Here is a 15,672-nt window from a genome sequence, read left to right as displayed (position 1 = left end):
TACAGAACATATCGCTGAAATGCTTTAACATTACATATTCCAGTCACCCAGAGGCTTGGGCTCGTACCATTTGTATTACATTTAAGAGAGAAAAAAAATCTGATTGACCTAAAGGGATTCATAAATGAAGTAGTGGAAAAGCTATGAGCTTGTACATGGAATGTACTTAAAGGGACACTCCAGCCGTCATATACACTTAAAAGGCATATGATAGGTCCATGGTCCATTTACATTTTCAGGTGAAACACTCTGAAAATACATGGTGGGGTTCTGCAGAAAGCATTTGTCCCTCTCCCCATCCCCCAGCTAAATGCCCTGGAACTGAACATGTGATGTTCCCCTTCAATCAGATCCAGCTCAAGCTCTGCTGAATTCTGAGTGCAGGGATCTGTTTAATGTGAATGGGATCCTATTGATTTGTATGGGAGTCATTCCTGCCTCTGATAGGCTGCTTAAGCTATTAATCAGTGACAGGAACATACTGCTATTGATTTCATTGGGAGCACTTTACTGTCGCTGATTGACAGCTTAAGCCGCCAATTAGAAGCAATTAATTTCAGATCATAGAGGATGAAAAAAGATTTTGCACAATGATCCAAATTCCTCCATCCTATTTCCACCTGTTCACCCTCCTTCCTAGGGCATCGGACTGTCTGCCGGATATCTGTGTATTACAACGTTATACAATCTTAAAAGGAACACTTATGTGTATATAAACTGTATAAAATGTGTTTACAAATTAACATTAATATAATTCTCCTCAAATAAATGGTTTACTCCTTTTCACACCTGAAAGACAAAAAGAGTCCCTATTTGGAATGTTTTTAGGAATGGCATAAGTGGTACAGTTGCCATAGTAACTAATTCCCTGTCTTTCTCTCCACTTTAACCACTTGGCACCGCAACTGCTCTTCATAAATAACCCCCAGTGTGTTAACACTACAGCACACACATGGCTATTCAATAATAAGGTAAGGATAATCCAGATCAATTTTAAGAACAGTACCCTATATATTGTAGGAATATTGTTTTTGTCATTGTGTTCTGTGCTTTGTTTTCAACCATTTTTGGTAGAAACCCCCCCCCCCCAAAATGCAACATATGTAAGGTTTGGCTTATTTAAAATATTAAAGCAGCTGTGCAGTAAAGCAGTTAAAGCTTATTATTTTATATGCATTAAATGTATGGGGTTGTATAGTCCCTATAATTGAAAAAATCCACATTTACTTTTTTAAACTAATAATTCTACAATTATTTATACAATGTTTTTCAACAATTACTTCTACCCGTATTATTTCTTCTCTTAAGATGAGCCATAACAGCAGCTGTTTTCTGCAGTATCTGTCTTTGTAACCTTACACAATGTTACAACGGGTCCTGCAACAGGTGTGAGATCGGTAGTTTGTCTCTAATAGGGCAAATGCTATAGTGAAATCTTAAAAATCCCCAAAACATGTCACACAGGAATCCTAAATGGGAATATTGAAAATCCAAAGAAAGCATATTGGTCATGCCAAAAAAACAGACGGTTTAAAAGAACACAAAAGCCTTAATGGTGAGTTAGTTCAAACAGTATAAAAAATAGGGAAAAATTCTGACTACTGGTCATGTTCTTTACATAAGGTCCAACCTGTGAAGTACTGCAAAGTGAAGAGGGGTCCTTTCAGAACAATGGATGGTTACTTTTGAAATTAGTTATGTAACATTGTGTAGTTTTGACTTCTTGTGCTATTCAGATACAGGATTGCAGCATGTATTCAGACCAAGTAAATGATATGCAGAAAGGAGAGCATTCAACGATGGATCTTCTCATTCAAGGTGTTCCTTCTATCATGATCCACAGAGCTGTATACAAAATAATATCACATCTAGTTTCATAGAATAAGAAGCTACATAATTGTGTTGTCTACAGGGACAAAAATCTCAAGCACTAAAGAGCTGTAGTTCAATGGAAAAAGATGTTCGGTACAGCGGGAGTGTAAGCGAAACAAAAAGTAAATTATTAATAAATTACGTTGCGGAACAGTCATCTCTCATGGGGAGAACTTTGTGAAATTACTTGGAAATGTGGTTTACGCTTCCAGAACAGAACAAACTTTAAAACCTAAGGGAAGTCATTACCTTTTCTTCTGATGCCTTAAAAATTGTATTAAAACCATGGCTTAGACAGAAATTCTATTAATTTTATCATAGAAATATATTAATTTTATGGCACTATCGTTTTGGAACAGAAATCTAAGAACACCAAAAAGAAAGAGTTGGTTTTATGGAACTTTGTTAATGTCCTTCAGTTTTTTTTTCAGGTGCAAGTAACCATATCTAAGGTGAAGTGTTTCCAGTAGGCTGGTGAAATGTGACAGACACACGACCAACGAGAACCTCAGGTAGTTGCGTTGAGAAGCACGTACAACACAGGCAACTGGTCCTGTACCCCCAATAAGATTGGCAAGCATGTTCTCTATTAAAATATATATAGAAAACCAGACATTTTTGATATTTTTCATTGGAGTTATACTTTACATTTTGGGTCGAAGTGTGTAAAAAAATTTAGGATCCTAAAATTTGTTGCAGAAGGTCTTTGAAGTATCTTGATTTACAGCATTTTAGGTGAGATTTAACATAATGTTGATACAAAAGGAAGTAGCAGCCAATAGAATTTTAAGCTTGTTTCCAACAAGCATACAGTTTAAATAAAGCCCAGAGCTGCTTAATGAAGATATACTTAAACTAAGCATAACACCAATAAAAGCCATCTTTTTAGAAATATAACAGTCTCCCATTGGAAGTAGTAGAGGCGTTTAACCTTGTATGGGGTATACATAAGGCTGAATCTAAACAATAAGACCAAGGACTTATTGTGATCTGAGTTTTACATCAGGAAATATGGGGAGACCAGATGGTCCGAATAGGTCTTATCTGCCATCAGATTTTGTTTCTATGTCTGTAATTTCCAGACGTAGTGGAGGTACATGTGGCATTACTGGAAGGTGTGATAGAGGCTGGACTGCATGGCAGAGGTCAAGTCAGTAGCATTATAATTAGTTTGGGGAACTGCTCAGCTGTTACACTGCCCACCTGCCCAAACTTAAGGCAACTTATTTTACTATAAATTACCATTGCTGGGAACAATAACAACCAAGCAACAACTGGTACAAATCTACACACAATTTCCAGTAAAGTAAAAAGTTGAAGACACTTTCAATTTATGTTCAACTTTTGTAACAGCAGTAAAAATGCACAGGCTCTGAATTAGTAGTATACTTATTCCATACTATTTTATTAAAACTGCAGCTCAGGAATTGCACATTTTGTGGTGCATCTGTGTTTTTGCTGCCTAAACCCCATAAGGGTATATCGACGACAGTGTAAATTAATGGCAACCACATCTACGGAAATTATAACTTTTTTTCTTGTTCTACTGTTCCTTATGCCCAGGGCTCTTCTTAAACTTCTAAGCTTAAAAGTAGGAGAAGACGGAGAAAGCTAATTTTAATGCTTACATTTTTGACGCATGGCCAATGTCAGCAACTGCATGCCTTTATCAGAGCTATCCAGATATATTCTAAATATATATGGAATACATTCAATACATTCCTGCCTTAAAATGTTAATAGATGCACAAAAATGTACCAGTTGAGACATTGAGGCCCCCGAAGGGCAGCAATGTAGGGATCAGTTTGATGTCAGTTCAGCTTTATAAAAGATGTATTGTGATCTCGATACAAAGTAATTATCCATGCAACAGACGAGAAATACCACTAAGCGGAAACAGCATTTTCCACTAACATTTTGTACCGTATAAGGAAATTCTTCTGCTCTTTCTATTCGTGAGACAACTTGCATAGATATGGAACTCTAAAATCATAAATTACCGAAAAACTGCCTGCTGTCACTCCTTTTAATGTCCTAGCATGGTATGCTCCTTGGAGAGAAGGATCGCCTTGGGTATTCTAGATGTACGAACAAAAATGAACCATTTATCTATTGCCAATTTAAAGAGACACTTAATTAAAATATATATATTTTATTTATATAGTGCCAACGAACAAAGAGTATGACAAAACTAGAATTGGACAGACCAAGACACATTCATTTGTTCCTATTAATGTGTAAGTATTTTTAAACCTTTCCAGCAACTAAGGAACATCATCAATTTTGAATACTTTAAGACAAGTAGTGTCATTGTAACATTTATCGGTTCCAGAATAGCAGTTTTCAAGTAATACAGTTGGCATAATATTTTCACCGCGATTATTGATGTGGTCGAAGAGCATGAGTTTTTTGCTTATACTGCATGATGCCAACACAATGCTTTGGTCTTTAACAACTACAGAAATAATTACAGTCAGTAGAACCGACGATCTAGAGTTAAAAGGCACTTTCATGACAACCTTCAATGGGAAACTTCAGAGCAGCAGATACAGTCATTGTAAAGAAACAAAACTACAATTTCCTGCGCCATTAGCTCAGAATTCTGTAAACTAGCTTCTCTTAAACCTCCAACGGGGAGACGATTAGCGCTTTTGTTACAAAGGAGGCTGTAGGGATTCATAAAAAGATGCCGTGTTATTTTGTCATTAACTCCATGACAAAAACTGCTGTGCAATTTCAACTATATTAAATTCAAAATGGTTCTAATTTAACTATTTAGATGAGAAAGCAGTAATAGAAAGAGATGAACTTCCGACTACACTATAAAAATAAAATGTTATTCATTTTCATATTCAATTTGGCTTTATAGTGCGTAATAACATTTTATGTTAGTCTATTCACTAAAATACTTGTTACTGCTTCCTGCTATTTTTGGACACTTAGGGTCATTAACTATCCCGTGGACATGTCCACGTCGTCATTTTGTGTCTCTGGGTGGCTGAGACGGAATAATGGGCTCGATTTCACAGAGCTTCAGACCCTGTAAGTCACGGCTAGGGGTAAAAAGCTTTTCTTTCAAATATATCTACTTTTACTTTGACACAAATTCACTTTATGAGCACGTCCCTCCTACTGTCACTTCTTGTGAAGTATTGCTTGGAATGTCCTGTTTGCCCATTGTACAGAGCTATATTAAGATGCTATATAAATGAATAAATAATAATTTAAGTAAAACCAGACTGCGTATTCAAGGTAGTATTCCAAAGCAGAGGAGAATGTTCTTAATCGAAATGTTTTCAGACTTAATTCTATGCCACATTTTAGCCCCCACAAAACAGATGGAATTGATATATTAGTTATTATTTACTTGCAACTGTCTGGATGATTCATTTGTCTGAGCTGTCTTTTTGCGTTAGTTTCTTCATGACTAATTGTTTTATTCCACAGTTACTTTCCTTTTTTTTTTTTTTTTTTTTTTTTTTTTACACAACTCAAGGCTTTGGTTGTCCTTTGGTTCATCCTTACCTAGACAAGTATCCAATTTACCCAATTAAACCTCAGCAGCACTTAATATCACTCATAACTGGGACATGCAGAACAACCAACCGATTGAGCTTTCAAGAGTAGCCTGAACTTTCGAATTTAAGGAATTCCCATGGATGGCTGAGGGCAAATCATTCATCTGAAAAAACTCCAGCAGACAACGTGCAATCACTCCCTATTAAGAGCATAATAGAGCAATATTGGCATCACATGCTTAGACTTCAAAGGAACTAGTATTCCTTTGTATCTGTGTGTTTAGACTGGCGTGGCCCTTATAATATATTAAACAAGTCCAGCGCCCTAAACATAATTATTCTCAATCCTACCAACTGTTTACATAGTTAAGTAGGTTGAAAAAAAAGACTTAAATTCCATCAAGTTCAACCCTCCCAACATCTAGAAAAAAATCCTTTCGACTCCAAAGGCAATCAGAATTTTTTTATGGATCAACCCTTTTTGATAATGTGATGTTTATTTCTTAGAACGATGTTTCATGATGCTAGGAAAGGATCGCAGTTTAGAATCTTGCTGTCTTGGTATTCTGGTATATAATTTCCAATTAACATATATTATATGATTAGGTATATTTAGGTCTCTATGTGTACAGTTTTCTCCTCAATCGCTGTGTTCACACTCCACTGAATTATGGACACCCACAAATTTGACTTTTTTTTCCCATGTGCTCTGAAATACTGCCCCTAGCCTCTAATCTGAAATATGGGCACATGCAGATTTTCAAAGCATTAACCAGATTTAGAGATTATTTTATGCAAAGAAACCTTCAAAACATCACATTAAAATTATGTCATCAATATCTATGACATATTTAAAACTAGCAGATAAAGTGGACAATTAATAATGCAGGTTGCTTTTACCTCAATTGTTAGACACAATGGGGTGATGTCAGTGGCGGAACTACCGGGGTCGCAGGGGTCGCGACTGCGACCGGGCCCCGGCGGCAGGGGGGCCCAAGCCAAGGGGCCGCCCGAAATCGGGCAGGGGTGTCCAACATGCGGCCCGCGGGCCAAATGCGGACTGCGAGACCTCGAGGTGCGGCCCGCGTAAGATCGGCAGCCAGGGCAACTGATCTTACGCGAGCCGCACCTCAAGCCCTGCTACTTACTTGTGGGAGGGTCTTCTGGACTGCACAAAGGAAGCGGAGTTCACGTGACAACCTACTTCCTCTGTGCTTTAGCAGAGAAGGCAGAGGGAGGCCGCGCCCCCTGCTGAAGTCTGTGAGCGGCATCGAGGAGCTGCAGTGCAGGTAAGGGGGTGGGGAGGGTGTTTGAATGAGTGTGTGTGATTGAGGGAATGAATCTGTGAATGAATGATTATATGAATAAATGAGTGTGTGTGTGTGTGTGTGTGATAGCATGGATGTGTAAGTGCTGGAACCTAGGCATGATGGGACTGTGATTGCTGTTAGCAATCACACTCCTATCATGCCAAGTCAGCCAGTACATGCTGAAACCTGGCCAGCTGCCCCCCTTGTGTAGTGATGCTGCCAGCAGTATGGGGTCTGCACTTACAGCCACCCTGTACCAGCATGTACTGGCTGACTTGGCATGATAGGAGTGTGATTGCTAACAGCAATCACAGTCCCATAATGCCTAGGTTCCAGCATTTACTGGATGGATGTGTAAGTGCTGGAACCTAGGCATGATGGGACTGTGATTGCTGTTAGCAATCACACTCCTATCATGCCAAGTCAGCCAGTACATGCTGAAACCTAGCTAGCTGCCCCCCTTGTGTAGTGATGCTGCCAGCAGTATGGGGTCTGCACATCACTTACAGCCACCCTGTACCAGCATGTACTGGCTGACTTGGCATGATAGGAGTGTGATTGCTAACAGCAATCACAGCGAGCACAGTCCCATCATGCCTAGGTACCAGCATTTACTGGTTGCCTGGGTATGATAGGAGTGTGATTGCTGTTAGCAATCACACTCCTATCATGCCAAGTCATATTGCTAATTTTGTCCAATTGTGTGTTACCTACTTTTATTAAAAATGTGAGTTTTTATTATTATTTTTAAAGGTGGGGGTCATTTTAGGTTTTGGCTAAGTGAACCCTGAATGTTTTGGTCCAGAATTTTCATTTTAGTTCATCCCTAGAATAAATCTAGGGAATCCTGAATTTGTAGTCGCAAAACTTTCTAGGCCCAGAAATCAGTGAGAGGAAGAGTAAAGGTTTTGTGTCATTTTACTTTATTTTAATCTGCATATTTTATTAAAGGCCATATTTTTTGTCACAGTGAAAAATGAATGCGGCCTGCGCACGTATACAATTCTGATGAAGTGGCCCACTGCAGAAAAAACTTGGACACCCCTGGATTATGCCCTTTGTACATGCGCCCCTTTTTCTTTGATTTTTTTACAGATATGATTCAATATGTAAATTGAATTTGTTGAAAAAAAATTGTTGGGTAAAAATCATGTTTTTTTGGGGGGGTGGGGGGGCCCTTAACAGATTCTCGCACCCGGGCCCTGAGGCGTCTAGTTACGCCCCTGGGTGATGTAGAATTGTAACACAACTGCATAATTATAGCAATGCCTAAAATGAAAGCCATGGATTAATCATAAGTATAAAAGTAATCACTGATTAGATAGATAGATAGATAGATAGATAGATAGATAGATAGATAGATAGATAGATAGATAGATACACACTGTGTGCATAACTTATATAAATATATACATACATACACACAAAGTCAAAAAAGTGGGATAATCAGTCCTTTTAGATTTTAGTGCTATTCTAATATTCCCCTAAATATTTTTTTTTCCACTCTTTCCATTTCTTTTTATGATGCTTTAAAACTCTACCTTAATTTTTTTTCTCCAAAAATCAATGTTAAATAAATTGGGAGAATAACAAAAGTATCACAACAGATTTATTCTTAATGTTAAGAAAATGCTTAGCAAATAAATGAACACACAAGTATTCTATAATGGCAAATTTGTCATTAGATTCCTGAAAACAATGGTCTTGCACACAACACTCATGAATAATTAATGTTTCCAAGGCAATTTTTGGGTGCATTCAATACAAACTGCACTCGTTCATCACTGTCTTGTTAGCAGCCTGTTGTATGTTAGCAGAAATAACAAGTATCAACAATCTGTAATTTGAAAATCATCCATTATCTTGATCTGCCAATTATAAAGAGCGAAACACTACCAGCGCCCTGTCCATGTGTTCTCAATTACACAGCGTAGATCGTATGCCCTGCCGCGTACCTCCCTGTCTATTCCAGAATGCCATTCCTTCACTAAATCACAAAAATCCAGGGATTAGTAAATATTTGGACCGATTGCAGTTAAAATGAAATAAAATTGGCTGTATCAGCAGCGCACTTATGTAAGAAAAGAATTTGAGGTCAGACATAGTACAAGTATGTAAATGAAAAAGAGATTAATGTCATAATAAAGAAAAAAAAAGAACAAATGTTCAAGGGGAAATCATAAAATCGCACAAAACAAAGCACCACCGCTGTGTCCTCATCGCGGAGTTTTATGTGATGTTGTTATTACTCCAACTGCTTTGCGTTTCCTTTATTTACACATTACTTTTGTCTGCGTTTATTGCACTGGACTTGAAAGTCTTTTGGTCTTTCCTTTCATTCTTAAAGACATGTGATCGTCAACAAATATATAGTTTTATTCCACAGAGGGCTGTGAACCTTCCATATGCAGACAGCAAATCTGGCTTGGTGTTTACCTTTATAGTAAATATAATATATTTTAGTGAATATTTGCTAGCACAATGTATACATTAAAAAAAAAAAACATCATCTCGTGTAAGATGACAAGTTCTCTTATGGACTGGATGGACAACCAGGTTGTTTCTAATTCTTAGCATACAGAATTCCAATCTTAAGATTTGCTATATGGTTTAATTAGAACAATTTGTATTATTTTATACCCCATCTGAAACACACAAATTTGAGGCCCACCGCATCTGAGATTTGAGTGTTTGAAACAAGAGGCAAGCAGTGGGTTTAAAAGTTCTGAAGAGCGATATAAAGAAATAACTTTCAAAATCTATTAACCTTAGAAAACAAGGATCAAGGAGTTATTTCTGTTATTACCATAAGAATGAAATCATTTCTATTTCATTAGGGACTTTGTAACAATGGAAAGGTCCAATTGACTTGTTCCAATCATCGTTGGACTTGGTTAAATGTCTCTGTTGGACTGTAAGTAAACAGTGATTTTTGATCCCTGTCATGATGTCTACAACCTAATGAAAGCAGTCCTCTCAGGCGCATGACCCATGCTTACAGGAGGTGTCAAAATCCCAGCCTTGGGGGTAGAAACTGGCCAGATTTTCTAGATATCCAAGCAAGAGCTCTAGCAATTCAATTAAAAACTAAAAATGGTTTTTAAACGACTAAATCACTTGTGTTCAAGGAAGGGATTTGCCTAAATTCTGGTCTGCTTGTGGCCAGAAGTCCCATCGAAAAAAAAAATGTAACACTTTTGATGGCATTAAATTTAATAATCTTCAATCTCTTTCAAAAACACTTCATGATGTGGAAGTATAATAGTTTTAAAACAGAAACACAGTATTTATGTAGGAGATACTGGAAATGAAAATATGTTGTGAAAGTTTCATTTTCAAAAGAAAAAAGGTACATTCGCTTAATTAGGACTTTGCCATCAAATTCAAGATTTCAACTTCCTGATTAAGAATTTACATAAACATCTCCGGCTTTGTGATGATCAATGTGATGAGTTTCCTTGAAACTCCCTTAGGAAAATGGATAGAAACTAATCTAATAACAGCTAGTCATACACATTAGACTCATAATGGCAAAAAGGCAATATAAAAAAAGTATCTATTGCCTAAACCCTACATATTTTCCAAATTTTCAAATCTCTATATATAAAAATCTAATTTTCAGTATTTGCAAAATATAATCCCAAAATCCCAGAGGGTCTGCGAAAAGTAAGGACCCCTTATCAACCATTTCAACGGATTTTAAAAAAAAATAATCCTTTTTTTTCTGATTATATTCCTAGGTTGCCTTTTAACAAGGTTATCACTTTTGCACGAAAGCACAAGTACATCACATTCCTGCTTAACACATGAATGAAACAATCAGCAATTCTATTCTACACTAATCTCAGGACCAAAGGTCACTTCCTTGCATTAAGTTCATAACTTAAACACATCTGAAGATAGCAGCAATAATAAAGCTACTGTACAAATACTCAGACGCTAACCAAATATTACAACACAGGAACATTGACATGATTTAAAAGGGGCTGTGTCACCATAAAAACTCTACACCGTGTCAACAATATTGCAATCAAGAGAAAACGAATGTTACGCTGGTATTGCAAATATATTGCACTAGATATATATATATATATTATATATTATATATTATATATACGGGATGTATGATGCAGGGCTGGCCAAATTGCTGTCTGTAATCTCAAGGGTCATCAACAGCCCAGAGCCGGCCTGAGAATGGATAATACAGGATTTAAAATCGTTGCTTATTACGGACTTGCCACCTGAATCTATGGCACGGCTGTACAACTTTGGTCCTCAAGGGCCACAAACAGGTGCTTACAAACCCTGTGAGTACTTTAATCGGAGTTCATTAACCTGTAGGTGGAAAAAAATAAATTAGGAGAAGCTACTGCTTCAGAGCCTCAGAGGTCCTGTTTTCACACCACTCGTGGCTCCTTAAAGCAGCCACTCACTGTCACTGTGTTTTAATTAATAGGTGCACTTGCTGGAGGTCTGAAGACCCCCTGGAACTCTTGTACACGCCAGCGCTGGAGTTGGCTGGTGCGAGTACACTTTGTGTGTGGCGGCAAGAAGGAGATGTGCTTGTCAACCAGATCTTCACCAAGCCTAGGTGCTGGGAGGTGATGACAGAGGCGAATGTCTAGGCGGGATTCTGAAGAATTTCTCCATGCATTTTCAAGGGGGGGAAACTGATAATTTATAGAGGGCCCTACAACTGATATGGGGTACCTGCCTAATTCAAGTTTTCTGATTTTTTATTATATATCGCATTTACAGTAATAAAACAACTTTGTGATTTAAATGTGAGCATAATACCTACAAACAAAGGTTCAAAGCAAAGGTTGGGCAGCTTTAGACATAAACAATGAAATTGGAATAAGCAGAATTGAAGTTATGGACAATGTAACCAAATGTAGGTAAGCTTGATGTAGAACCCTGGTAGATAATATCTTTACTACCTCTGCATTATAGGGTGTACATATGTATGATATATATATATAATATACAAGACGAAGAGGGATCCCCAACAAAACAAACATAAAAGATGTAAAGAGTGCCGAAGTTTCGTTAGCATTTCATTCTTTCACTCTCGCTCTCTCACACTCTAATTCACTCTCTATCACGCTCTCTCTGAAGCGGGGGAGAGACCCTTTTGCGGAAGTGCGCAGAAAGGCAAGAATAATGCAGATACATTGACAGAGAAAGAGTGGTGCAGAAACACTTCTTCTCTGTGAATCTGCCTTAATTACTCGCCCCACGTGAACTAAAACCCTCTCCCCTGTTCCTTTAACACAAAAGGCAGGAACAGATTTCATTGTCCGAAAATGAACGCACCAAAAAATATGTCCAGATGGCTTTTTTGTCCATTGGTACAAGTCAAATACACTTGTATATATATATATCTTATATATATATCTTATATATATATATATCTTATATATATATATATATATATATATATATACACACACACACACTTTATGACATTTTATAGACATACATTATACACTCGTAATGGAACAATGTCCACCAAATGGTCATACCCTATGAACACATGTGGCTTTCACATTGATTAAAGCATTATTTCCAGACGACTGACAGCACTCTAGAGGTGTTTTTCATACTGAGGGAGGATAAAGTCTTCTGAAAACTCCAAAATCCAGTTTCTTGATGCGCTAAGTTTACCTAAACCCTGTGCTTTACAGTTCTTGTTAAAGCAACTCAGTAAAAAGATAACATAAAATGAATCATCTTTTCCTAACATGTCTATAATACGAAAGGAACAAATCAATAGCACATATTTATGGGGGGGGTAGCTCAATTACAAACCACTGCTTTCAACCCAACGGTGTTTTATTTTGTGTTAGGAAATTACAGAATTTGCCAAGTTTTGCTGGAATATGCCAGATACTAAGAATGGATCAGAGTTTTCACATATGTTCTCAAGGCGCAAGACACTAGCAACTACTTAAAGGCGTTATTTTTTAATACAAACGAACTACTCTTCAGTGTTCACTATAATGTGGCCACAGTTAGCATGGCAAAAGTGGCACTATTATAATTTAGAATTTTTGACATACATATATACATACATTAGACATGCATATCATCGCCAATATGCTTACCTCCAAGAAACTGGATTCCGCCAGCAACTCTTCCAACAGTCCGAGAAATAAGCTCAGACACACAACATCCCATGATAGCGGTTAGGGCCACCAGCAACAGAAGACCACATCCAAGACCAGTAACCACTGTGCATATGCGCCACTCAAGACTTGGAATGGCTTGGAAGGAGGCATAGCGACCACACTGTTCTACCATTACCGTCTGAAGATTTTCATCTCTCACCGGGTAGGAACACCGACGGAAGGTGCCAAACGATACAGGTTTATCCAACTGGGATCCCAGCAACCAGTAAGGCATAAAGAACCCAACACAGGATACCACCGCGCACAGAAAAGACAGAAGAGCCCAGACCACCCCTGTACATGTCAGACTAGATGCCATGTTGACACTTTCCACAGGGAAATCATCAAAGGTTAAACTGTGTTCGGAAAGATTAATGTATTCAACAGAAAATCCTCCGAGTGATCCAGAAATGCAATTTAATCCTGATGAAGCTCTGGGTAATATTTACAAAGCGTGCAGTCAATACTTGTCCTTCTTCATTGGAGAATCCCTATGAACGAGACAAAACAATAATGTTACAGGTAAAAAAGCTAATAAAATGACAGTCTGCGACTATTTAAATGCCACGGCTAGTCAGATAAGTTTTGCAAAGTATCTAATATCAGTCTGCTCCACCTCCCAGAAGAACTTCACTCCATACTGTCTCTTTCTGTCAATCTCAGATCTATTTAAATTCACTCCGACAGCTCTTCATTTAAAAAGAAAATTCGGAACTGCCAGTTCAATCAGTGAATTTCATTTATCAACACAAATGAACAGTGATCTTGGGATATTCAGCGCTGACACAATGCCCGCAAAACCAGCCTGGAAAGAATTCTTTAGAAGACAAGGACTCTGGAACAGCTTGCTTTGTTAGGAAGGATTCTTCATTATTCCAACTAGCCGAAGACACCGGGTGAAAAAGCGTAACCAGATAAACTAAGGAAGGTCATTTCTACTTTAACTGGGACTAGAATGAGGCCACGGTAACTTTGGAATGCCAACATAGTATTTAGATTGCAAGCATGATGTTTTTTAATACATGTTTATGGTAATCGCCAACAATTCTGGGATAGGTCATCTCTATCGCTTTGGAAGGTGAGGACTACAACTCTCATCACACTCCACTTTGAAAGGCTGGCTCAAAGTTACTTTAATTGGTACTGCGAGGGAATATACAGGTACATGTTCTACAGGGACTTGGTACTGGCTCCTCAGCAAACGGGTTCTACAACTCACACCATCCTCAGTCACTATTTAACCAGCTGAAGGTGGTGGGATTTATAGTGCACAGAGATCGGGTTGTCTATCTTTGATTGTAAGCTTTGTTTGCTTGAGGCAATTATAAATGTTCTACATTCTTGGCTAGACCTTGATATTTCTTCAAGGCATTCCAATGCTTTCATCATGTTTTTCTCCTATGATTCTCTTTCCATTCTTCTGTTCCTCTTGCCCTTTCAGCCTCTTCTAAATGCCAGTTGCTTCTTGTGATCCTCTCATTGCGTGTAATCAGAGTGTTTGGAAGTCTAGAGCTCAGCCACTTGGGACAAAGCTCAGCAACTGGAGGATTCCCTAGACTTCAAATAAGACATGTATTAACCTCTAAAGTGCTGGAGGGTCTAACATATCATTTCTTCATCATCTCCTTTCACATTTTTACAAATATTCTAAACTCACATTCCATATTCATACATAATAATCTGAAATTAACCATTTCAACACCAAGCAGTGAGGGAAAAGAACCACACTGTTTTTAAAGGGCTAAAGCCCCTGCTCATCACAAATCTACTAAACTATGTATGATATCTACATATCTATCATATGAGGGCTACTGAGCAGCATCAAAAAGTGATCGACCACAACTCACTGCTGATTCCTGGACCTCATCAATGTTTGATGAACTTGAACACTAAAAAAAAAACATTGAACCCACACATGAAAACTGGATAAAATAAGAGCAGGGTACTACCTCTTCCAGACACACGGAGATCAGATCACTTACATCTGTTTCCCTGGGAATGATTAGGAAAGCTGGGCATCTAGTAGATCCTGCTGGGGTTCCCACAGTCCTACGCCAGATGTATAAGTTAGGCACAGATCCTGTTCACAGGCTGGAGATCGGCTTCTTCTCCGGGGTCAGATCTTCCACCCCAAACACTGTAATTCCAAACCCTGGATTCCAGAGCTGTAATGCTGCTCACTGCCGGCGGCTCGCTGCTCCAGCACTTTGGGTCTAGAGGTCTGATCAGCTCCCACCCACCCGAGACCCAGCACTTTCCCCCTTCAGCAGTGGAAATGTTACCGATACATTCCTAAAGACTGAGAGAAAGAGAGAAGCTGAGGGGAGGAGGGATGATCACTCGTGTCAAACTCACAGGGGAACCATCAATCGCCGAGAAGCCCTCCCACGGCCCTGCCCACAGCACTAGCGGAGGCCAGTGGGGTATAGGCAGGGATGCAGCTCGGCTGGGAGCTGGGAGGCTCTGGGCTCTTTAAAACTTGATTTTTTCTTTGGCTCTCCATTTTTTAATACAAAATATCCCACATCTGGGAAAAGCATATTCAAGATCAGCCAGCATTGCATTTCAGACAACGCTGCGGAATATGATGGCGCTATATAAATCAATACATAATAATTATGAAAAGTTGCCCAGCAAATCGCATGAGAAACATATAAAAGAAAATGACAACAACACAAACACAGGGATAAACCGGCACAAGCAGTTAAAGGGACAGTTTAGTATCCGTGACACAACCAACAAGGAAATGAAAACAAAGCCAGAGCCAGAAGCTGCCGCCCTTCTGCTGCAGCTGCCCCCTTC

General features: G+C 38.5%; 1 protein-coding gene across 1 annotated transcript in view; it reads right to left on the bottom strand.

Moving 5' to 3' along the window:
• The window catches only part of LHFPL6 (LHFPL tetraspan subfamily member 6), a 67,473-nt gene extending 52,410 nt beyond the window's left edge, over positions 1-15,063 (bottom strand). The window contains exons 1-2 of the mRNA XM_053456336.1: positions 14,853-15,063; positions 12,808-13,361 (exon numbers count right to left, since the gene is read on the bottom strand). Coding sequence (XP_053312311.1) covers positions 12,808-13,189 — 382 coding nt within the window. The 5' untranslated portion in view covers positions 13,190-13,361; positions 14,853-15,063. The remainder of the gene's footprint in view (positions 1-12,807; positions 13,362-14,852) is intronic.
• Positions 15,064-15,672: the final 609 nt, after the last annotated feature.

This window comes from Spea bombifrons, chromosome 2 (genome assembly GCF_027358695.1).
Source record: "Spea bombifrons isolate aSpeBom1 chromosome 2, aSpeBom1.2.pri, whole genome shotgun sequence".
Classification (NCBI taxonomy): domain Eukaryota; kingdom Metazoa; phylum Chordata; class Amphibia; order Anura; family Pelobatidae; genus Spea; species Spea bombifrons.
The sequence above is the reverse complement of the archived record's forward strand: the minus strand, read 5'-3'. Positions and strand labels throughout refer to the sequence as shown.